This window comes from Doryrhamphus excisus, linkage group LG3 (assembly GCF_037039965.1).
Source record: "Doryrhamphus excisus strain RoL-2023G ecotype Guam linkage group LG3, RoL_Dexc_Guam_v1.1, whole genome shotgun sequence".
Taxonomy (NCBI): Eukaryota; Metazoa; Chordata; class Actinopteri; order Syngnathiformes; family Syngnathidae; genus Doryrhamphus; species Doryrhamphus excisus.
Genome location: NC_136359.1, coordinates 10,538,868 through 10,562,087, shown reverse-complemented (window position 1 = coordinate 10,562,087; position 23,220 = coordinate 10,538,868). Strand labels below are relative to the sequence as shown.

General features: G+C 42.0%; 3 protein-coding genes across 6 annotated transcripts; all 3 read right to left on the bottom strand.

Moving 5' to 3' along the window:
- LOC131128428 (UDP-glucuronosyltransferase 3A1-like) lies at nt 1-6,374 on the bottom strand. Its single transcript, XM_058071278.2, has 11 exons — nt 6,227-6,374; nt 5,866-5,956; nt 5,511-5,612; nt 2,651-2,771; nt 2,384-2,547; nt 2,153-2,317; nt 1,729-1,937; nt 1,479-1,624; nt 1,319-1,404; nt 948-1,167; nt 1-878 (listed from the first exon to the last, which is right to left on the bottom strand). Exons 2-11 carry the CDS (start codon nt 5,945-5,947, stop codon nt 611-613), a joined length of 1,563 nt encoding a protein of 520 aa, XP_057927261.2. The 5' UTR covers nt 5,948-5,956; nt 6,227-6,374; the 3' UTR covers nt 1-610.
- A 556-nt stretch (nt 6,375-6,930) lies between these two features.
- LOC144898273 (sperm flagellar protein 2-like) lies at nt 6,931-10,321 on the bottom strand. Its single transcript, XM_078789633.1, has 11 exons — nt 10,099-10,321; nt 9,929-10,034; nt 9,722-9,794; nt 9,337-9,493; nt 9,174-9,268; nt 8,815-8,997; nt 8,678-8,746; nt 8,424-8,594; nt 8,143-8,337; nt 7,880-8,002; nt 6,931-7,088 (listed from the first exon to the last, which is right to left on the bottom strand). Exons 1-11 carry the CDS (start codon nt 10,319-10,321, stop codon nt 7,053-7,055), a joined length of 1,431 nt encoding a protein of 476 aa, XP_078645759.1. The 3' UTR covers nt 6,931-7,052.
- LOC131128427 (sperm flagellar and cilia associated 2) lies at nt 10,322-19,873 on the bottom strand. 4 transcript variants are annotated; one of them, XM_078789630.1, is made up of 27 exons: nt 19,622-19,859; nt 19,430-19,479; nt 19,133-19,235; nt 18,817-19,069; nt 18,067-18,228; nt 17,720-17,860; nt 17,466-17,542; nt 17,196-17,391; nt 16,713-16,901; nt 16,416-16,603; nt 16,188-16,335; nt 15,908-16,118; nt 15,773-15,843; nt 15,283-15,340; nt 15,182-15,207; nt 14,987-15,090; nt 14,670-14,911; nt 13,880-13,937; nt 13,644-13,804; nt 13,378-13,533; nt 13,030-13,151; nt 12,816-12,943; nt 11,120-11,258; nt 10,911-11,048; nt 10,693-10,815; nt 10,563-10,622; nt 10,322-10,474 (listed from the first exon to the last, which is right to left on the bottom strand). In XM_078789630.1, the coding sequence occupies exons 3-27, from the start codon at nt 19,165-19,167 to the stop codon at nt 10,322-10,324; spliced, it is 3,339 nt and encodes a 1,112-aa protein (XP_078645756.1). In that variant the 5' UTR covers nt 19,168-19,235; nt 19,430-19,479; nt 19,622-19,859. The 4 variants fall into 4 exon arrangements, with proteins under 4 accessions (XP_078645756.1, XP_078645755.1, XP_078645757.1 ...); XM_078789629.1 differs by lacking the exon at nt 19,430-19,479 and having other exon boundaries at nt 19,622-19,860; XM_078789631.1 differs by lacking the exons at nt 18,067-18,228; nt 19,430-19,479 and having other exon boundaries at nt 19,622-19,860.
- Nucleotides 19,874-23,220: the final 3,347 nt, after the last annotated feature.

Genomic DNA, 23,220 nt, shown 5'->3' with positions numbered 1-23,220 from the left:
AGAAGAAGAAAATGGGAGAAAAAAACAATGAAAAAAAGAGTTGTAACTTTATGAGAATAACATCAAAATATTTTAAAAGAAGTAGTAATTTAATTTTAAAAAGTTATAATTTCCCAAGAATAACAATATGATGAGGAAAAAAATGTAGTCTTAGTAGCATCAAATATTTTTTTAGTTAGTCATTATGTGATAAACAAAACAAAATAAAGTTGGAGTTTTTGAAAAATTGGGTTGGGAAAAAGCAAAAAATCTAAATATGTGAATAAAGTCATAATATTACAAGAACAATTTTAAAATATCTGGTAAATGAACAAAAACAACAGCAAAAAATGTGAAAAGTGAAAGTTTTGGATGTAGTTATTTCTTGAAATATATAGTGTATAACTTATTAGCATATGGACATGAGTTGCTGTACAAAATATCCTTTCATGAGTCTCTATGTGGCTCTCTTACATCTATATCCTGTGATTGATATGCAGTCAAATGGGGTGTAATGACTGTAAAAAATATGTCTAAGAGTGTCTAAGTCATTTATTAATCACTGACATTGAACATCTTCACACGTAATAAGCATAGAGCATAGAAGTGACTTATCAACCTAAGTGTGCTACTATTGAATTTTCTTGCCTTCACCTTTGCTTGTCTTGCTCTTGCAGAAAAGCCAGCAGAGAAGGACGGGCCCGGCGAGGCTGATGAAGAGAAGCAGAAGCAGGTCCAGCAGGTACCTCTGGTACCATGGCTGCTGCAGTGAGGACGGCCTTAGGTGAGCTCCACCTCCGCTACGCAGGATGTGCTCCACCCACCGCACCAGTCGGAGTGCTGGTGGAACGGGATGTGATCTATGGATGCTGCTAAGGGACAGAGCTGCAGACTTGAAGCTAGAAAAAGGGAGAGTAGTGAGACATCTCTACATGCATCACACCTATCATCCATGACAGTCCACCCACCTGGCGTCCTGGATGATTGTTTGAACGGTGGAGCTGAGCAGCTCGCTCGTGATCTCTGTGGGACTGATGGAGAGACCCAAACCCTTTGCTTGAGCCCTCACCACGTTGTCAAACTGATCTCCAAACAGAGGGATGCCCAACACAGGAACAGCATGGTACACTGCCTGGAGAAGACTGTTCTGACCTCCGTGGGTGATGAAGAGACGCATGTTTTTATGTCCTGGGAGGGAAGATTTATACCACAAAATGTAATACTCTCAATAATACCCAATATGATGCAAAGTAATTCTAAAAAATCCCTCTCTGACAAGATGTACTGTCCACCAGACTGTATATACACATATAGTACAATGTGATGCATGAATAAAAACCTAGCAAGTCATTGAGCGGCAGCCAGTCCACAAGGCGAAGATTGGAAGGTTTGCTCAGGTGAGGTGGCCAACACTCATGGTCGTACCTGCAAACAAACCAGGCCAAAGAATGTACGTATGTTGCCTATTAGACTCATGGACTATGGCTACATGCTTATACCGCCAGATGACGCCCTGAGGGATCATGGAGAAGCCCCCCACCAGCTCCACCAGGAGTCGGTCCACAGAGACAGAGGAGACCATTGACCCCAGAGTCACAACGATGAAACCTGCCTCTCCAAATCTGGACACCCACAAGTCAAGATCCTTCAACAGAAGTTAAGAGTAGGCTAAAATATTGAAGTTACACATTAGAATGTGGAATTCACCTGATCCAATAATGAAGTTAAACATTAGAATGGAGAATTCACCTGATCCAGAGGCTGGGCCACCATATTGAGGAGACCCCCCACCAGCACAGTGTAAGGCGGAAGAGGCTGGGGGAACTCCAGGGAGAAGTCGGTGTTGAAGGCCCACAGCTCAGCATTTTGGTGGAACTCGTGCAAACCACCAGGGGGAGAGCCTGAGTCGAGGTGGCGGTCAGCTACATCCTTGAACATAGACCAGACCAATTGCTGGCCTTTGCGTGGGAAGTGGAACATTTGGGGGCACCGTTACAATTGGAACACTGTACTTTTCTAGTGTTTGCATATACGCAGGATTTTCTTGATAATATATTATTTGGTATCCTTCTTGTTAATGTCTAAAAACCAAATTATAGCAGAAACTTAGTAAAAGATTCAAGAATTTTTTTTTACGAAGGAATAAGTCCTTGGAGATTTTTTGTGTTCTTACCTATTGCACCTACGAGTGAGTAGAAAACATTCTTTGCCCGCCCCCAGAGGTCCATGTGGTCCGACAGCTGGGAGCTGCAAACTGGCACTGAGGACACTGAGGAGGGGATTGTGATGGACAAAGGACCGTTCAGAGTGCCAGGATAGAAGGCGATGGAGGGGAGATCTAGAAGAGGTAAAGCAGAATGAAATCGCAGATGTAATAATAAAAAACTTTGTGACGTGCTGGTACCAAGTTTGTGTGCTATGATGAAGGAGCAGGGGTTAAAGGCATCCACGATGGCCATGTCGTATTGCTCCCGCTGTAGGAATCTCATTAGCTCTCTGTCTCCCAAGAGGTGATCACACTGATAGGAAAGGTGCCCCATGAAGTTCAAGAAGCCATTCAAGCTATCCCTGTTCGTGAGAGATGATGGAGTACAATAAGATGACAACAAAATGTGTTGGGTCATGTCTACAAGTCCATAATATTAATGGAATAAGGTTCTCAGTGAAGTACCGTCCCAGTAAAAACTGAGCTTGTTGCTCCAAGAACCAGCCGTTGTATTGTTTAATGTATTCTTCTCCTAAGGACCAAGTGCTGGTCTTGTAGCTGTCATTGCGGCCTGCATAGGACAAACCTAAAGCCAGAGATAATGTCATATTAAAAGGATAATAAAAGAAACAATAGTGTATGTGACTTTAACCCGTTTTTTTTACATTTCATCCATTTTAGCAGTATTGAATGTGAATATGAATATGAATGAATATGAGTGATATTAAAAATAAATTTAAAAAACTTGAATTGTCATTCGTTGATTGAATTAGCCTAACATGGCAAAGTTACACAAAAAGGCATTTGTTCCTAGCGACAAAAGAACATTAATTGAAAATTATTATTCAACAGATAGCATTAAATTAGCATTAAATTATAGCATTTTTTAAAATCCCACATTTATCGTAGCATAAACTAATAACTGATATGATCCTTTATCTCAATTTGGACTACTGGCTTTCAATTTGTCATTTTTGTGAATGTTCACCCAATGGCGGGACTTTTTCCTACTCAAAGCATATATATATGTATATATATATATGTATATATATATATTGTATATATATATATGTGTATATATATATATATATATATATATATATATACACACACACACACACACACACACACATACATACATACACATACATATATATATACATACATATATATACATATATATCCATCCATCCATTTTCCTCCGCTTATCTGGGTCCGGGTCGTGGGGGCAGCAGTCTTAGTAGGGAAGCCCAGACTTCCTGGTCCCCGGCCACCTCCTCCAGCTCCACTAGGAGGACACCAAGGCGTTCCCAGGCCAGCTGTGAGACATAATCCCTCCAGCGTGTCCTAGGTCTGCCCCGGGGCCTTTTCCCGGCTGAGCATGCCCGGAACACCTCACCAGGGAGGCGTCCGGGACGCATCCGGACTAGATGCCACCTCAACTGACTCCTCTCGATGTGGAGGATAAGCGGCTCTACTCTGAGCCCCTCCCGGATGACTGAGCTCCTCACCCTATCTCTTAGGGTGAGTCCAGCTACCCTACGGAGGAAACTCATTTCAGCCGCCTGTATCCGCGATCTCATTCTTTCGGTCATGACCCAAAGCTCATGACCATAGGTGAGGGTGGGAACATAGATCGACCGGTAAATTGAGAGCTTTGCCCTCTGGCTCAGCTCTCTTTTCACCACGACGGTCCGGTACAGTGACCGCATTACTGCCGAAGCTGCACCGATCCATCTGTCGACCTCACGCTCCCACTTTCCCTCACTCGTGAACAGGGCCCCGAGATACTTAAACTCCTCCACCTGGGGCAGGACCTCATTCCCAACCCGGAGGGAGCACTCCACCCTTTTCCGACTGAAAACCATGGCCTCTGATTTGGAGGTACTGAGTCTCATCCCAGACGCTTCACACTCAGATGCAAACCGTCCCAGTAAACGCTGAAGGTCACAGCCCGAAAAAGCCATAAGAACCACATCATCTGCAAATAGCAGAGATGAGATTCTAAGGCCCCCGAACTAGACTCCTCAACACCTTGGCTGCGCCTAGAAATTCTGTCCATGAAAATTGTGAACAGAATCGGTGACAAAGGGCAGCCTTGGCGGAGACCAATGTTTACCGAAAACAGGCTCGACTTACTACTGGCAATGCGAACCCCGTTTGTACAAGGACCGGATAGCACGTAGTAGCGCGGCACCAATCCCGTACTCCCGGAGCACCCCCCAAAGGACGCCACGAGGGACACGGTCGAATGCCTTTTCCAGATCCATAAAGCACATGTAGACTGGTTGGGCAAACTCCCATGCACCCTCAAGCACCCTTGTGAGGTTGTAGAGCTGGTCCAGTGTTCCACGACCAGGACAAAAACCGCATTGAACCTCTTGTAACAGAGGTTCGACCAACGGTCGTATCCTTCTCTTCAGCACCCTGGAATAGACTTTCCCAGGGAGGCTGAGGAGTGTGATCCCCCTCTAGTTGGAACACACCCTCCGGTCACCCTTCTTGAAAAGGGGGACCACCACCCCAGTCTGCCAATCCAAAGGTACTGTTCCCGACTTCCACGCAATGTTGAAGAGATGTGCCAGCCAAGACAGTCCCTCAACATCCAGAGCCTTGAGGAATTCTGAGCGGAACATATACATATATATATATATATATACACATATATATATATACACATATATGTATATATGGACTGGACTCACAGCTAACAGCTGTGATTGGCTGGCGACCAGTCCAGGGTGTACCCCGTCTCTCGCCCGAAGACAGCTGGGAAAATGGATGGGTGGATGGATTTGTGTGAGCGTGCTAGCATTTAGCATAGCAGCATTTTCTGACATTTTATTTTATTTGAGTATTAACATACGCAGACACTTAGCACTATCATGCTAGGTTTTGTATGCTAACGTTCTAATTTTGGCATAGTACCATTCTTAGCCGTTTGGATAAGTTGACATCATGAAAACACTTTGTTCAATTGTGTTGGCATGCTAACTTTAGCATAGTATCGTCTTCACCCATTTTCATTACACACTATCATGCTGTTTGCATGCTAACATTATCATTGCTAACGTACTAACATTAGCATAGTAACATTTTCACGAGTACAACCTTATATACTGAGTCAATAGAAACTTTGATGTAGAAATGTAAGCATATTTCTAGGAGGGTTGTCATTATACCTCGTGGATTTATTGTTGACTTCATGCTCGGGTAGTTGAGATAATGATGAGTTGTCATGTTGTCACGATTCATTGCATATGGTTTGGACACAAATGAGTAAGGATATTGAAAAGGACCTCTTAATGGTTTCGAGGGTGTGTACCTGTGACTACAGGGTTGCCCAGTTGTAAGAGCATGCGGACCTCGTGGCCATGTAAATGGAAGTTGTGAGAGATCTCATCAAAGAGCAAGTAGTGGCTTCCTCCTGTTGGGAAGACCACAATGTCAACATAGCTGGGGACTCTTCTGGAACATCTGCACTACAGCAAAATAGCTACTCTCAGTAAATAATAAACATATTTTAATAACAGTGTCAATCACAAATGAGCATTATAATCCTCAGATTGCAGATTTATAAATGGATATGTTGCTGAATTCAGTTGCTGTGTTGTACTGTGTAATTCTATTCTTCTGAGTGACAGTTTTACAGAGGAAAAAATGACCGCTCCGCTACTCACCAATTAGGCAGACAGTCAGGATCTTGGCAGACTGGAGCAGTGGGAGAGCCAGCAGCGAGCACATCCAAACCACTAGCCCCATGATGTTGATCTGCAGCCAAAGTCCCGTAAATAGTCTTCCAGTTCAAAAATAAACTGCAACCAAAGCGTTCTTGTGCAAAACAGTTGCTATAGTTCTGGCTTTTTAAAATTCACAGGAATGTTTTGACTGGATCCTACTGCAGATAACTGGCAGTCAGGCACCAAAAAGAAAAAAAAAAGAATTCTTTTTGACACTCAAACTGATAGGAGAAGGCATCTACAAGGTATGAGGTTAACTGGCTGTGCTTGGGAGTAATGTAAATAATGGAAAAGCTCCGACCTTAAGGTGTTGGTTCTGTCCTTGTCATTCAGGAGGCGCCACGAAGGTCTGTGTGCATGGTTCTGTCCACATGACAGATGAGTGTCTACACTTTTCTCCAAAAGTCACGTTGACCAGCGTTGGACCTGCAGTGTTAATGAAAGGGAGGGACCAGGAGGAGGGGCGGCAGCTAAGGGGGGGCTCAGGGTCCCCCAAAGCACTTCTTGAATCAAACTGGGCAAATTGGAATGTTCATTAAAGGCAAAATCATAGCAATATTGTGTCATTCCAACGACAGTACTTCCGTTTTTTTCTCAAAGCAATGTCATTTAGTGGCTATTTGCTTAAAATAATAACTAAATATTTGTCTTTCTGATTATTGGATTGACTGGAAGGGACGCAGAAGTAGGTAGGACAGCACATCCGGGCTAAATGAGCTACAATAGGGTAGCGGGTGCTCCGGAAGGTCGCCGCTAGCAAGTGAGGCTTGACATGTAGGTTATCCTGGACAATGCATTCATTGTGGACGCAAACCGATGCTCCTCTGTGGCAAAGGGGTCATTAGAAAAACAAGTGAATCAGAAAAACTGCTGGAGGGTTTCAGGAAAAAGGACACGAGTCGGAATGCGTCAGCCCCATCATGGCTGATGTTTGCACAGTCAGGTTTGCATCGCCTCACCACTTTCCTGCAGGTCTACATACGTATATTAGTCATGACTCAATACAAACAAAATTATATATATATATTGGAAAAACAAGCACAACAGATCTAATCTCTTCTGTTTTTAATGATGATCGAGAAGATGGTAAATGTGTCATCAATTAGGAGACTGTAGAGTAGAGTCACTCATAGCTGATGGGCCTGAAGCACATTATGGATGTTCTGAAAGAGAGAAAAACATAGACGTAAAAACTTGGTAGGTGGGGGGGAGGGGTCCAAAATAATTGTGCTTCCTTAAGTAACAATAAAATTTAACGTTTATCAGAACATACAGCGTCCCTACAAGCAACCAGTTATATCTGAAAAGCAGTCTGCACATTCCAATACATTCATTTTAATATGTGTAGAGTTTTTACTTAAAATGTTTTGTCTTTACTTGCAGAAATCTCTCTCTTGGATGTGGATAAAATGCATGCAGCGAAATTTCATGAACGGTGGCAGAATTTGACTTTTGCGTCAAGAGTTTCTTGGAAATAACAACATGACAGATAATTATAAGCAGCTGGTGGCAAGCCTCATGAAGTCCTACTAAGCCTCTGGCTGCAATATGTCACTGAAGATCCACTTTTTGCATTCCCATCTAGATTTCTTTCCATTGAACTGTGGACAAGTGAATGCAGAACGATTCCACCAGGCAGCTCATATGGAGAAATTATACAAGGGAAAGTGGAATCCATCTGCGGCTAAGTATAAGAGACAAGCCAAAAAAGCCTTGTTCAGATGGTGAATAAAGGGAAAATTAATACATTTTGAGTTGAGAGAGTCTGGAATGAGAATACCCTACAAAATATGCTCCAGAAAATCAGTTTTTGGGGGAGTCAGGAAGGCCGCAATTGTATTGTGTTGTCTGATGGGAGACTCACTGTGCCACACAAACCCTACCTCCATGGAGCTAAACAGAAAGATGAGAGGAGTCTGTGACTGATACAAAATATAGTATGACGAGGACTTACGACAAACAGGTAATTGTGCGTGTTCTCTATCAGGTTCTGAAATGTTGGATGCTTCAAGAGAACAGAAAAAGGGACGCAATCTTCTGGACTGTATCCCAGATCTGCAAATATCTGCACAAGATGCTAGAGGGCAGCAGAGAATGATAAGATGAGTTGTATTTCATGTCACATTGCGCGTTAAAGACCTGCTCCAATTGAAACCGGCCTTGACAACAATTCAGGTTTACTTTTGTTGCTATATGAACCAAATGTAGGAGAATTACCTCTTTGTTCTCCTTCTGGTTCAGGCAGCTTTGGGGAAGCATGGCGTCACATTTTATATTGCTCACTTCAGGGAACAAGACAGAAAGGAGAGTAGGGATTGATATTTGCTGCTCCTCCAAAAGGTCTTCTTCTTCCTCCTCTGCCTCCTCCTGCTCCTCCATGTCCTCCTTGGTTTCTTCCGGTCTGGTCTCAGACTGCAAACAATTCATTGTCATCCAATCATCTGTTGAACATTTGATTGATGAGTGCCTGCTTTTTGTCCACACACTAATGAATTCACCATGACAAGAGGGCTGGGCGGTGGGTACTTGAGATGAAGTCCTGTCATTAAACTCAGCGCTCTGATGAAGCCCTGCTTGTGGTCTGGGTCACAGGTGAAGTAAAGGAGCATGGACATGTAGTCCAGACGAGGCGGGGTGTATAAGTGGTCAGCAAACAGCTGGAAGAAGAACTACATAGGAAGAAGACAAAATGATTTAAAAAATAAGGTACTTTTGTCATGACAATACCTGACAGACACTGAAGAGGCATTACCTTACGTAGCTTAGCAAGGCGATCAAGTGAAAGCTCACAGGCGTCTACACTGGGAAACCACAACTCTGTCTGGTGTTACAAGACACAACCGCTTCAGTTTGTGTAACAAAGACACAAAATGGAAACTTGAGACCGACCTGCAGATATTCTTCCTCACGTATATACCCTGACGCTTTAGCATCTGCTGCCTTGAAAAGCTGGCGCGCACCCAGCAGGGATGTAAGGGATGGAAACGGCCATGGGAGAGCAGCACTGAGCAGAAATTGGCGCCAGTCTATCTGCTTAGACTCTTTCATGAGCAGAGAAATTATCTCGTTCAGCTACAAATAAGAGAGGGAAGGTGTTGTAAGGATTCTGCAATAAGTCTACACAATTAAATTCCCCTTTTAGTTGTCATATTTAGGTCTCATATTTAGGTTACCTTATTTTAGCTACATTTAAATTACAGCTCAATGGATGTGTAATATTGTGGCTGCTGGGTGTCTATATGGTATACCTGTGTTTCAGTAATGTTGACCCAGGGTTCAGGTAGAGTGTTAAAAGGGACTATGTCATTGATCAGACGGAAGAAGTCAGAACTGGATATAAAGCCTAAAAACAACAGATCAAAAATAATGACTAGATGAACACCAATACTGCCCTTTTTGGTTGTTGTGTACCTGATGGAGCCTCGATACAAAAAGAACCGTAGAGTGACTCCAGCTGAACAATGGTCAGCATGGATGGTGTCACTTGCTCAGATGCCAGTGGACTCGGTTGTCTCGGTGGACTCGGCACCAATTGTGCGTCTCCATTGAAATAGAAATCAATACTTTCCTGCAGAAATCAAGATTATTATAAAAAGCCAAGATGTGTAGCAACATCTACAAATAAAACCAACCAGCAAACCAATAAAGTTAACCTTCTTGATATTGGAACATACAATTGAATACATTCACATATCAGTCCTGTGTATTTGTAACACCTGGCAAATACTAGCATATGTGTACTTTTGTCCAACTTCAAATCAAACAAAAAAGAAGAGAAAAAGATGATGCTACTTGCCAGCACTAACTCATTCTCAAGCTGAAGAGCACTCTCTATATAGTGCCGCACCACCTCTGTGAGTTGGTCAATACTATAGGAAAAGATACACGTTCCATTGTATTATAGAGAAAAAAATCTTTTGACTTATTGTCACCTTCCATGTTCAGAAAACATGCAATGCCCGATACTGACCTATTCATTTGAGCAACATAATGTGCCTCTAACCAGTCCTGCATGTCACTAAAGATCTGTTCAGCTCTGCTGTTCAGAGAGTTAACCAATGCCAGGCCGTGGCCCTTCACAAGCTTCATCCGAGCCTTTGCTGCATTCTCTGGAAAACACACAATGTGTGTATAGGTATGGAAGGACATACAGTAGAAAGTGTCACGCAGTACCTTCATGTTTGAGTGCAGCTGTGTATTCTTTGATTATTTTGTTTTTGACTTGTCTGACGGCTCCGGGGGTCTTCTCCACATTGGAGGCCTCAACAGCTGGTGTAGGGCTGGATGCAGGAGGGGGGGATGGGGACACTGGAGAGACAAGAGGTAGAATACTGCATATGATAGACGATAAGGTAGAATACATGCAAAAGTGTACATTGCTGACATGCAGGAACATTCACTCCTTCCCTTTATTCTTTTTGTTTGACTTGTCCTTTTCTTTGTCCTTTTCCTTATCCTTGTCCTTATCTTTCTCCTTGTCCTTGTCCTTCTCTTGGATTGGTTCCAACTCTCTTGCCCTCAGGTCCACCTGCAGAGGTTCTGTTGACACCTAGTCAAATGTAGTAGACACAAGGCAGTGTGGTAAATAGCCTCCCATAGAAATGTTCACACATTCTATAAGAGACACACGGCATTACCATTTTAGATATGGTGGCAAAGGCCTCTTCTTGTTTGAGGATCAGGATCTCAGGTAATTCCTTGGCCAAACAGAAAGATGAGCATTATCTGAACTGGGCGGGGTAGGGAAATTAGATTTGAGGTAAATACCCTTGCAGGTCCCATATCTGGATTTTCCAGGAAAGTGATGCAGTCAATGAGATCCTGTTGACCCGAATTCAGATAGTAGTCTCTCAGAACATTTCGGGTGTTCTGAAAGCGGCTCATTTCCACCTATGCAACACAAACATTCCACATAAATCTTTGGGACAACAGTGATATCTTAATATAACAGCCAGCTGGTTACCTACAGTATATATCAGTGTTACCTGTATGAGTCTTAAATGATGGTTGACAAGGACTATGGCATGATCCTCTAACCACTTCTCTCCTATGAGAAGAGCCCGTTGAGTCTCGTCGTCTTCCTTGTGCGTTTCAACAATGTCCCACAAATGTTCTCGCAGGTCCTACTTACCAATCATCCATGTTAACACATTTTTGCACTACGTAAATGATCTGGGGTTTTTTTTTGTCTCACATCAAGACGATGATTTAGCTCTGCTTTGGTCTCCTCGTTTTGCCTCAGATCGTCAGGTATGCTGTTGTAGTCCTTCTGCCACTGAGAGACTAATTCCTGCTTCAGGTCTGGTCGCTCCAGGTACTGCCTGAACTCCTCTCTGGTGTCATAGGAAACATTCATCAGCAGTTGTTGGGCAGTGACTGAACGAGTGGGGATTTGGGTGGATTGTTTATATAGGATTATGCCCATTTTCTGTGACCTTAATTCAGACTTGAGTGGCTATGTTTGGTCAAAAACGCTGTGCTTTGCATTAGAGTGGTGGTTTACATTGTCACTTTTGTGGCAAAAGTAACTATATAACTATATAACTATATAAAGGCATAACTTAATCTTAATCTTATATAACTATGTATTGCAACAGTTACGATGATAGAATGGCTGCACAGTGGATGAGTGGTTAGCGCGTAGGCCTCACAGCTATGAGATCTGAGTTCTATTCCACCCATGGCCATCACTTTGTGGAGTTTGTATGTTCTCCCGGGATTTCTCCCGTTATTCCGGTTTCCTCCCACATTCCAAAAACATGCTAGTTAAATTGGCGACTCCAAATTGTCCATACAGTGCATCCGGAAAGTATTCACAGCGTTTCACTTTTTCCACATTTTGTCATGTTACAGCCTCATTCCAAATTGTATTAATTTAATCTCTTACCTCAAAATTCTACACAAAATACTCCATTATGACAATGTGAAAAAGTTTTTTTTTTTTTTTACTTTTTTTGAATTTATTAAAAATAGAAAACCAATAAATCACATTTACATAAGTATTCACAGCCTTTGCCATGAAGCTCAAAATTGAGCTCAGGTGCATCTTTTTTCCACTGATCATCCTTGAGATCTTTCTACAGCTTAATTGGAGTCCACCTGCAGTAAATTCAGTTGATTGGACATGATTTGGAAATATAATAACTGTCTATATAAGGTCCCACAGTTGACTGTGCATGTCAGAGCACAAACACCAAGCATGAAGTCAAAAGAACTGTCTGTAGACCTGCGAGACAGGATTGTCTTGAGGCACAAATCTGGGGAAGGATACAGAAAAATTTCTGCTGCTTTGAAGGTCCCAATGAGCACATGGGCAAAACTGCCTAAAGATAGGTGTGCTAAACTTGTGGGATCATATTCAAAAAGACTTGAGGCTGTAATTGCTGCCAAAGGTGGATCAACAAAGTATTAAGCAAAGGCTGTGAATACTTATGTAAATGTGATTTTTTTGTTTTCTATTTTTAATAAATTGTCAAAAAAAACCTTTTTTCACATTGTCATAATGGAGTATTTTGTGTAGAATTTTGAGGTAAGAGATTAATTTAATACAGTTTGGAATGAGGCTGTAACATGACAAAATGTAGAAAAAGTGAAGCGCTGTGAATACTTTCCGGATGCACTGTAGGTATAAATGTGAGTGTGAATGGTTGTTTGTCTATATGTGCCCTGTGATTGGCTGGTGACCAGTCCATGGTGTACCCCGCTTCTCGCCCGAAGACAGCTGGGAAAGGCTCCAGCACCTCCGCGACCCTCATGAGGATAATCGGTAGAAAATGAATGAATAACAATAACAAATATTCATTTCACCTTCCACTAACTGTTTCAAAATATACACAGAATAAAAGATCTCTGTAGGTTTGAAGAAAGTGTCATATGCAAACACAATTTACCTGACGTCATATAAGTGATGATCAATAATAGTGCGTTCCAAGCGGAGCTCTTCCATTACAGACTTCACACTGCTCACATAGGAATCACACACTGCTTCCCATTGCTGACACAGATATTCAGATTTATCCTAAAGATAAATTAGGTTACATTACAAAGTTATCTCCTAAAAGAACAATACTAATTCTAACACTCAACAGAGTTGTCATTTCCTACCAAGGGCACCGGCTCATCCACGTAGACCCAACCAGTAGAACCCGGGCCAGGTGAGGAAGAAACAGGAGGGGCTTCTTGCAACTCCTCTTCAGGTGATGTGTCAGCAGACACCTCGTTTCCTTCTGTGGAGTGACCAGAGGGCTCCATTCATTTCCACAATAACATTCATGCTCATTGCATTAACTGAAAGCTAGTCGGTCATGAAGTCTTACAACAAAATCATGTGATAAAACAACTTGAATTCAAATTTGGCAGACAAACATATCCATTAGATAAGTCACTTTCCAGTTAACTATGAAATAGTCATATCTAACACTCTAGTAGGAAGCTATAGCAGGGAAGTAGCACCTGTCGGAGATCCAGGGTGGGCTTTATCTCTGTCCTCTGTATGGTTTGATTCTGACTCTTCCATTTTGACCTCTTCATTTGAGACGGTCCGTGTTTGTTCTATCTGCACGGGTGTAACAGGACGGGAGGTCTCCACAGGTACTGTCGTTTCCAATGCTGTAAGAGTTGGTGCAAATAAAAAAATAAAAGAACAGGTTCATTTCCAAGAAGGCACTACAACTAAAAAAGGCAGAGATAAATATTATAAGTGTTATCAGTGCATTTACCTTCCTGTTTTTTCACGATAGTCTTCTGTAGGATCTTCTTCACAGTCTTGTAAAGGTCTTCTTTCTGTACATCTGCATTTACCTTCATCAATATATTTTTCTTCCCGTCGCTCTCAAACCATTCCTGAAGTTTGGGCCAGTTGTCCTGAAAGGTTGCGATCCTAAAAGTGAAATGATGCAAGCTGATACAGTAACAGTAAATAACACAATTAAGGTATGGCATTAAATTATATTACCTGTGTGGAATCTGTCCTACATACAGTTTTTTGTCTGCAGTAGCGTCAGGGCGTCTATCTATTGGCAAGGCAAGGAAAATTTATTTATCAAGCACAATTAGGTAATTCAAAGTACTTTACAGAAAAGAAGGGTAAATCAGTCCATAAAAGCATTCTACAAAAACATCAAATCATTTCATATAATTCCACAAAAAATATATAAATAATAATACTAAATAAAAATGAGGAGTTCATGTTGTCATATGCATAGTTGAATAGAACTGTTTTCAGCCTGAATTTAAACATCTTCTGGAAGGCTCTTCCAGATTTTGGCAGCCACACAGCCTCACCGTGTTTAGTCCTGACTCTGGGCACCCACAGAGCCCTGGATGGTTTATGTGGCTGTAATGTACTTTGGCGCAAGACCATGAAATGACGTGTTCACAAGGAGCATTATTTTAGGGTCTATAGGGTCTGGACTAATATGGTCATATTTCCTGGTTTTAGTCAGGACTCGAGCAGCAGCATTCTGGATGTATTCTCGATTGATAGTGATAGACAAGATATCTATAGAACAAAAATATAATTCACAATAAATGCTCAATGAAATGTAATTACACTAATCAACTATGAATGAACTATGCCTTTATGAACCTTAAGTTGGGAGAATACATTTCCAAAAGGGGGAAAAGGGTTGCGCTCAATGCATGTGTGAATAAATGAATGACTGTACACATTCTCATGAAACACCACACATTAAAATGATCATTGACCTTACTTAAGACAAACAAACATAATTAGTTTCATGTACCAGTGTGATTGATAGCCCGCTTGGCCACAATAGGATCAGGAATATTCAGCACTAATGCCAAGTCCAGTACCGGAGGCGGGGGTGGGGGTGTCGGCGGATTCGGATCCAGGAGGAGGTCTGTCTTTCTGCACATGATGTCATTCTCCATATCCAGAGAATAAAGGGCTGTCTCTAATAGATAAGCCTGGTCAATGTTGACTGGAAAGCCATCCAGGATCCAGCCTGACTCAGGTGGAATCAGCCTGGTGATAATATGAAAGATGTATAGCTTGTATGGGTTTACGCTCTATCGTTTACAGTATATCAAGCAGTAATACCTTATAGCCTCCACCAAAATGTCCACCAATAGTTCATCAGGTATAACACTGCCTTTGCTCAGCTCTGTTCCAGCAACTCTTCCCAGTAAGGCACGGGTTGACAACTGGGATACAAAAACAGGGAGCACTGGAAGTCAGGAGAAATGTGCAGATTGGCAACGAAAAGAAAACTAGATGCTTGGCAATTTCGCTCACATTTGTGTCCGTTATTTCCTCTAGACCTTGAAAGAAATGACATACATACCAATGACACAAAGCATACATAACAGCATTATGAACATATTCAGGAAACCCACCATATTTGAGCACTCTGGGGGATATTTTAATCTCTGTGTCTTCCTTTTCTTCTGTGACCTGTAAATGTGTTTAAATCGAGTTATTGTTGAATGAAATGAAAAAAAGGTATACAAAACTGTGGTGAGACCAGCCATGCTGTTTGGTCTAGAGACAGTGCCACAGAGGAAAAGACAGGAAGCAGAACTGGAGGTAGCAGGGATAAGGATGCTGAGGTTCTCACTGGGAGTGACCAGGATGGATAGGATCAGGAACAAGTACATCGGAAGGACATTACATGTTAGAGTCAGAGAGGCCAAACTGAGATGGTTCGGACATGTCCAGAGGAGAGATGGTAAATATATTGGTAGAAGGAAGCTGCGTTTAGAGCTGTCAGGTAGGAGGTGTAGCGGAAGACCAAAGAGGTTTATGGATGTAGTGAAGGAGGACATGAGGGTAGTTGGTGAGAAGAAGATTGTTGAGATTCTAACCTCAAGTATCAGTTTACCTCACCTCTCTGTTCTTATAAGCAGTCAAAGCTTCTTTTACTAGTGTGTCCACGGATAGGACAAATATGTGCAGCTCTACAACAAGAAAACAACAGGCTCACTTAGATAAAACATTAGCATGAGCGAGGATATTATGTACCTTCAGCAATCTTCTTCAAGCATGTGGTCTTGCCAGAGCAAAACTTGCCCAAGACACACGCCTTTATCTTATAGGTAGAACACAATGATGGGCCTGGTGGTAAGGTCGTGCTCCTCAGTACCAAGAGCACATGTTTGAGAATCATGTTGGGGCCCGGCGGTGAACATGTCTCCCCGGCTTCCTCCGGCCAAGTCCACTCTCCTACCATGTTCTAACACACAGTAAAAAGTCAATACATTGTGAGCTTCTATTACTTTGCATACATGTATCTGTAACTTACACTGTATTCGTCATAGTCCTGGTTGTTGAGTATCTCCTGTTTCTGAAGCTCTACAGGGTCTGGTGATGTGGGTCGTGGCTGATCATACAGAGGCAGACCATTTAACAGCAATTCCTTCCATTCATGCATCAGCTTTGCTGGAATTAAACTGGAAAATACACAGCTTGGTCTTAATATAAAGCATCCTTGGGTCTCTGAGAGCATTTATGATGCAAGCAATTTACATACTTTGCAGTGAGCAGGCGATATTCTCCAACTTTGGTCGCCAAGTCCACAATCTGCTCCAAAATCTCTTTGCACCTCTCAAAATGCTTCTTGGATCTATTCTGTGCACACTCCTCAGCCATCTTCTTGCAGAATTCAAGCTCTAGACGAATCTCTTCGGCACAGTCCAGCTGCGCCTGTCTGGTCAGGGCCTTAGGACAAAAGTCAGCAGGTTTTGTGGCGGAACTGAGTTCCAAAGGGAAGGTGCGGCAACAGAGAAGGCTCTGTCCCCCCCAGGTAAAGAGATATGTCACCACTCACCGCCTCCCTTTCCAGGGCTTCCCGGAATTCCTTCTCCCTCTGTTGCTGGAACTGCTGCTCTTTCAGCAGGCGGTTCTGCCGGAACGCATCCTTCTGCTTGCGCATCTGGAGGAGCTGCACTGCCAAACGCTTCTCTTGCAGAGTCTGGCCTGTCAGATATCTCACCAGCTGCTCTTCTCGCCTTCTCTCCTGCAGGGGACAAATAATTATGTATCAGTAGTTCAGAAATGCATGATGAGATTCATTTGCATGCCTTATTAGAGAGGTGTCACATTGTATATCAGAGGTGTCCAAACTCTGGCCCAGGGGCCATTTGCGGCATGAAGCTCATTTTTTGGGCCGAAATTAAATTAAACAAAAAACAACAACAATGTATTGTACTAATTGGTGTTAATAACACAAGCACCATAGTTCCTCTCCCCCACATTGTGATTTACACCACCTTCAGTTGGGTAACTATGCCTTGGAGCTTACTCCACCTACCTCTTGAGCTTCGTGGGCCTTGAGTTGCTCTATCAGGCATCTGTTTCGTCTCTTCTCTCTCTGCTCAGAAGCTGCTTCATTCTCCTGCAACCTCTGGCGGATGTCCTGAATGTACTTGCTGTTGGACTGGAGCATCAGCTCATTTCCACCTTCACCACAGCCTTGAGTGCTGCTCCCCAGTGAAGTATCCAGACCGCTAGCAAGGGTGAGAAGGTTATGTATATGTGGTCAGAGCATATATGTGTGAGAGCGAATTGATATTTATCTCACCCGGAAGAGGAAGCAAAGCCTGAAGTGGCCAGCTTCTTCCTGTTTGTCTCAAACTGGGCAATTTCACTCTGGACTATCTGCAGGGACAGACACACGCCTTTGTTTTATTTTTGAAAGACAGCGATAGAGTGAGGGATAATTGTACATGTTTCATTTTGAATTAAATCTTGAGCCAGCTGCATACAGTCTAAAAAATCTGTTTCAAGTACTTGCAGTACAAACTGGTCCTACAATCTGATAAGCATAATCATAACCTGTGCTTGTTGCTCTGTGCGATGATGCTGCTTCTGTCTCTTCAGGTTGACCAGTGAAGAATAAGGAGGCGGCTTGGGCACCTGACCATCAGTGGTCTGGTTTTGCATCAGGACGATGTCACTGTACTTTGGACGACTAAACTGCAACATATTCAGAGTTATATGCCAACAATGTGTAATATACAATTACATTGCAAATACTGTAAAATGATGAGGTAGGTTGACAAATGTCACAAGTTTTTTTTTAGATTTTGTTTTGCTCTATTCATACTGATGTTGTTGACGACGATGCACAATAAATGGCCACGCATGCATATATGGTAATGTATGTATGCTTCTTTTAGTACCTTCCTCATGTGAATCCCTCTCTTCTCATCCTGGACTCTGTGTTGACTCTTCTTCTGTGCTGACTTGTCGTCCATCTGAGACTGTTTCTTGTTAGTGTAGTGTTGACTAATTTTCTGCAACTTCATTTGTGCTTCATGTTTTACCATAGCATGTGAGAATCGCTGCATGAAAGAACCACATATATGTACAGTATCTGAACAAGCTCAGTACCAAACCTCACAACCACATTTTTATTAGAGTATATCTTCTCAAGAATAATAGGATGCACTTAAGAGTAGTCACTGTACACTCTGCTGAGCATCAAGCCTCTGCGAAAACCTCAACCTCATGAAAGCAATGTTAAACATATACTACTATACAAACGGTTTACTGACTACTGGTTCCCTTTATATCTCATCTCCCCTTGACAATATTTAATAACATGTTTAATAATTCCTCCCACATTCCAAAAACATACGAGGTTAATTGGCGACTCCAAATTGTCCATAGGTATGAATGTGAGTGTGAATGGTTGTTTGTTTATATGTGATCTGTGATTGGCTGGCGACCAGTCCAGGGTGTACCCCACCTCTCGCCCGAAGACAGCTGGGATAGGCTCCAGCACCCCTGCAACCCCCGTAAGGAAAAGCCGTAGAAAATGAATCAATGAATAAAATATGAGTGCAGCATTGTACTTTTGTGGGATACTGTGTATATTTTAGGGTATTATTACAACCTCATGTCTGGCCCGGTCGCTTGTCCACACTTACATCTGAGAAGACTTGGTGATCTTTTGTCTGCAGGGTAGTGATGGCCACAGGCTGCATAATTTCCATGGTTGCCTTGCTCATCTCTGACTTCCTCTTCTTTTCCAGTGAGACGTAGAGCTGATAAAGCAGATGAGTGGCAACACCCACCTTCTCCTGCATCAGCCCTTGAGCTGTGGTCAGGTTGAAGGAGATGCCCAGTAGGTGGAGAGTTGGTTCCAGGTGAGTGAAATTGTTCAGTTTGGACATGGAGGTGCTGTGGATGCATATTCGGAATGATTACAAGACGATACAACTGACAGAAAATGTACCAACTTACTCTGTCTTTGTGAACACGCTGACATCCTTAATCATCCCATATTTTTGGAGAACTTCACCGATGAGGTAACCACTTGAGAAATCCTTAGCAAAGGTATTTGGTTCTGAAAGGGCACACATGCAAAGACGTCTCATAGTATAATAGTAATATTTACACCAATTAATTTTCTAAACAATTAGGTTCAAATTAGGTTAGGTTGGTGGATGACTTTGGGGCCAAGAGGTCGACTCCGGACTGGTCACCGTCAGTCACAGATAAACATATATAGACAATGGACAAACAACCTTTCACACTCACATTGACACCTATAGTCTCAAATGCATGCCTCTCAGCATCCCCGCAACGAACTGTATAAAAAATAATGTTAACTCTTGTGATGAATAAAATATATGGAATAGCCTTAGCCCTCTAGGGGCTAGCTTTGCAAAATTGCTGCGTCACTAAGCAATTAGCGTTAGCCTAAATTAGCTAAGATAAACATACACATACCGACAACTTTTGACAGCCGAAGCTCCTCGTTCAGCCACTGGCACAATATATCCGACATATTTGTTTCTTTTTGTTGACTTTAATCTAATAAATATACCATTACTGCTACTTTCCGAACGCCACACTAGTGGACACTAGTGGTAGATGGGATGTAAACAAACGTATCGAGGCGGGGCTCCATGGTAACCGGTTTCCCTGGCAAGTTCCCATGCCAGTTAAGGCATTAGTTTGTGCTACGGATTCGCAGATTCGTCAAGACGTGGTCCCTCTGGGTAAAACAGAGCTGCTTCACACTTTGAATTGTTACAGTTGTCATGGCTAACGAAGCTTGTTGGCTGAAAAACAAAACGGAAAAGCAAATAAAACAGGTGGAGGAAAGGTGTGATGGTGTCGTTGCTGTGGCAACGTGTTTACCAACGTGGTTGTAGGTTGTGGGCCTCCCCAGGAGGCGTGGTCACCGGCTACTGCACCAGTGTACATTCGTATTGAGCATAGCTTAACCAACATTAGGAACCGATCCAAAATGTGTTTGTATTTGCAACTTTATTAACACTTTCTTGCAATTGTATTAATAATCACACTGTAATTAAAGTGTATTAAATGTTTTAATTTAGCATCTCACATAATTGGAATTATTATTTAAAAATGTGTACTTTTCACTAGAGATATGCTTGATAGAGATATGTTATTTCCTGTCATTGAAAGAACAAAAACAAGAGGGACTTTGCCAAGAAGTGGCCAGACAAATTTGCGTTTATTGTTTACATTAGTAACATTTCAGTTTGTTATTAGCGTGAACATTAAGCAGTGGTACAGAATAAACAGCCATTTCCTGTCTTCTACTCCTCCTCTTTAGGAATGACGACCAAGATACAAGAATTAATACTCACTGCAACATCATAAGCATTTAAAGCATTAATAAGTTCACATTTAGTCAGAGTCATGCAGGGCATTAGTTAGTGTTAGTTTTAAAGCCTCAGCAAGTCAAAAAGGATGAAGATTTTGCAGCATGCTTTTACAAATCTGTGAGTGTGTGTGTGTGAGGGGGGTGGGGGGATAAGGCAGCAAGCGTACCCTGATGTATGATGTGATATCGGGCTACATAAACCACAACTGGAAGACAGGATCACAATATCTGCTATAATCAAACATTTGTATAGATTCCTCAGGAAGCTGGCTCGTCACCAGTCACTATTGGTTAAACAATATAGTTGCCTGTGTCAGCAAAGTTTAGTATAAACCATAGAGAGGCTGTTGACACAAATCATCATAGAAGCTCACAACACACACTACATGGCTTTAAAAGGGGAAAACAATGTCCAGCCACGTTTTTTAAATTCTTAAAACTATATCCTCGGTTTTTGCCTTTCGCCATAATTGAATTTAGCTTAGCAGGTTTGAAAAAGATGTTTTTCACCTCCACGGAGGTGTTCACACTTTGAAAACCCCTGCTCTATTTCACGTGATCTCATATCGGCTTGGACAGTAACTTGACCATCTACTGTAGCTTTTGGATTCAATGAATATTTCTTGTTAAACAAGAACAGCATCAGTTAAAGGAAAAGGGGATTACATTTTTCTCAGTAGTCAAAAAAAGGACCGCCTGAGAAGTCGACCAGCAAAGTCATCCAGTTCCATCTACGTTATTGTAGTCACAGTAGTTGTACTTAAAGCTTGTCGGCTGGAGGCACTGAGAAACGGAGGTCACGAGTTGCCACAAGGACTGGGAAGGTATTGGTATATGGAAATGCAAAAAAGCAAGAAAACATTACATTATTGATAGAATAGAGACTATATCTTCCATACATTGTTCTTCTGTTCTCTGTGAGCCAGTCTTTTCCCCATAAAGCATAACATTCAGCATAACATTCAAGGTGACTGGAAGCATTAAAATTGTTATACACTGCTGTACACTTAAATGCCACAGTAAACTCCAGAAAGTTATTTTCAATGATTGCAGGTAACATGATACATACATATGTAAATGACTGGCCTGTAAAATATTTACACAAAAACTACAGATTAAAAAAAAGACAGAAAAAATGTAAACATTTAAAATTAACATGATAGCATTTGTTCAGTACATGGATTCATGTCCTAGCTTATATCATCAGTGTCGTCATCATCCAGACAATTCCAGAGCATAAAATAAATCACCTCTTGATTGTGTGTAAAATAATAACTCCTTACAAAGTGCATCTTTCAGCTGGATCGCAACAATAGCTCATCAAGCTGACAAAAAATATCTCATGAGACAGCCAATCAAAGACAACGTAACAGACACTCATGTTAAACATGAAAAAAAAAACACTTCCTTTGTAGGGTTTCTTATCTGGAAATGTTTGCTTTGCAACAGTCCTACTTTCAATTTTGTAGTGTATTTAAATCCACATCACAATGAGTAACACACAATTAAATATGAACTAAAAGCTGCATCATTGAAACGCCTGTGCTCAATGTCCAAGAGACAAAGAAAGCCAATAAATGTATAAAATTTCCCCAAATAGTGGCCTCTGCTCGAATAAATGCTGTGCCACAGTTAAGGTAAGTTCACACCTTACCCCAAATAGACATGCCCTTTTCTACCATCAGAAAAAAAAATCACTAAGTGGCAGTAATTACCTACAATATTATACCATTATAACAATTGCCGCCTGCACAGCAGACATGGCATCTGGAAAGATAAAGAAAGTCATAATACAATATACTAGTATAATAATGTTATATACAGTGAAGAAAATAAGTATTTGAACACCCTGCTATTTTGCTATTTCTCCCACTTAGAAATCATGGAGGGGTCTGAAATTTTCATCGTAGGTGCATGTCCACTGTGAGAGAGATAAACTAAAAAGAAAAATCCAGAAATCACAATGCATGATTTTTTAACAATTTATTTGTGTGATACAGCTGCAAATAAGTATTTGAACACCTGAGAAAATGAATGTTAATATTTGGTACAGTAGCCTTTGTTTGCTATTACAGAGGTCAAACGTTTCCTGTAGTTTTTCACCAGGTTTGCACACACTGCAGGAGGGATCTTGGCCCACTCCTCCACACAGATCTTCTCTAGATCAGTCAGGTTTCTGGGCTGTCGCTGAGAAACACGGAGTTTGAGCTCCCTCCAAAGATTTTCGATTGGGTTCAGGTCTGGAGACTGGCTGGGCCATGCTAGAACCTTGATATGCTTCTTACGGAGCCACTCCTTGGTTTTCCTGGCTGTGTGCTTCGGGTCGTTGTCGTGTTGGAAGACCCAGCCACGACCCATCTTCAATGCTCTGACAGAGGGAAGGAGGTTGTTCCCCAAAATCTCACAATACACGGCCCCAGTCATCCTCTCTTTAATGCAGTGCACTCGTCCTGTCCCATGTGCAGAAAAACACCCCCAAAGCATGATGCTACCACCCCCATGCTTCACAGTAGGGATGGTGTTCTTCGGATTGTACTCTTCATTCTTCTTCCTCCAAACACGCTTATTGGAATTATGACCAAAAAGTTCTATTTTGGTCTCATCTGACCATAAAACTTTCTCCCATGACTCCTCTGTATCATCCAAATGGTCATATGCAAACTTAAGACGGGCCTTGACATGTGCTGGTTTA